The sequence below is a fragment of the Mus caroli genome, chromosome 12 (genome assembly GCF_900094665.2).
Source record: "Mus caroli chromosome 12, CAROLI_EIJ_v1.1, whole genome shotgun sequence".
In the NCBI taxonomy this organism is placed as follows: domain Eukaryota; kingdom Metazoa; phylum Chordata; class Mammalia; order Rodentia; family Muridae; genus Mus; species Mus caroli.
The window spans coordinates 78,019,509-78,020,788 of NC_034581.1; the positions used below are offsets into that span (position 1 = coordinate 78,019,509).

General features: G+C 40.2%; 1 protein-coding gene across 5 annotated transcripts in view; it reads left to right on the forward strand.

Annotated features, from left to right (window-relative positions):
• Positions 1-1,280, forward strand: part of Rbm25 (RNA binding motif protein 25) — a 51,097-nt gene that overhangs the window by 9,496 nt on the left and 40,321 nt on the right. For 3 of the 5 annotated variants that reach the window (XM_021178592.2, XM_021178594.2, XM_021178593.2), the window contains 2 exons: positions 868-985; positions 1,095-1,215. In XM_021178592.2, the coding sequence (XP_021034251.1) occupies positions 944-985; positions 1,095-1,215 (163 nt within the window). In that variant the 5' untranslated portion in view covers positions 868-943. The remainder of the gene's footprint in view (positions 1-867; positions 986-1,094; positions 1,216-1,280) is intronic. The other 2 variants (XM_029484413.1, XM_021178595.2) reach the window with 1 other exon arrangement.

Below are 1,280 nucleotides of genomic sequence, written 5' to 3' on the forward strand. Positions count from 1 at the left end.
AGACAGGGTTTCTCTGTGTAGCCCTGGCTGTCCTGGCACTCACTTTGTAGACCAGGCTGGCCTCGAACTCAGAAATCCGCCTGCCTCTGCCTCCGGAGTGCTGGGATTAAAGGCGTGCGCCACCACGCCCGGCTACTTTTTATTTTTATTGTTATTTATTTTTTATTTTTTTCGAGACAGGGTTTCTCTGTGTAGCCCTGGCTGTCCTGGAACTCAAGAAATCTGCCTGCCTCTGTCTTCCAAGTGCTGGGATTAAAGGCGTGCACCACCACTGCCCGCTCTGCTTCTACTTTTAAGATCGGTATTACAGGCTTGTGCCACCAGGCCTGGCTAGATTTTTGTTTTAATAAAATGATTTAAACTGGGTGTGGTAGTATACACCAGTCAGTAATCTCAGTACTTGCAATTAAATAGTCAGGATGGTCAAGTGTTAACAATTGTCATCAGCTATATAGTATTTAAGGCCAGCTTTGATTACTTGAGATCCTTATCACCAAAAAACACCAACAAAAAAACCAAATCAAACTGTTACCTTATTGCAAATTTGTGGGCTCTTTATGTTAGAACAGTTATTCTGTGACCTAATAGAAGCCATGCCCTCTTCCCCCTCAGTTTGTAATTTAATAGCACATTTGTCTTTGAAGAACTAGATAACACTGAGTCATTAAATACTGTTAACCTTGCTAGTTTAGTTTTCAAAGATCTATTGGGTTAAAAATGAATGTATCAAAACACTTAAAATTAGCTACCCTCCTGGATTCTGAGTTTGTTTTAAAAGATTCATTGATGTTTGGCATTTAATTTTTTGATATTAACTGAACCTCAAAATTTTTTTCTTCCTTTATATGTATTCCCACATGATTGTAGGAGTCTATCCTGAACTTAGTTCGTGTACATTTTGGGAACTTATTTTAGAAAAGATCTAAGTTTTAAAAAATTCTCAATGGACAGACAGAGAAAAGAGGGTCTTTGCCAACTCCTTTGGGTAAGAAAACTTTAGAATTTTGCAGATACTCTAAAAATGAAGGTCAACAATGTAGGCATATCAGATTGGAAAGGTGTCAAATAAAATGATTTGTCATTTCTTTCTTTAGACTGGTGCAGTCAGAATGTCTTTCCCCCCTCATTTGAATCGCCCTCCTATGGGAATCCCAGCTCTCCCTCCGGGGATCCCACCCCCACAGTTTCCTGGCTTTCCTCCACCAGTACCTCCAGGTAAGTTTGAGCACATTTTTTTCTTATTATCATTCATTTCTTTCTTGGCCCCCCCCCCCCCCCCC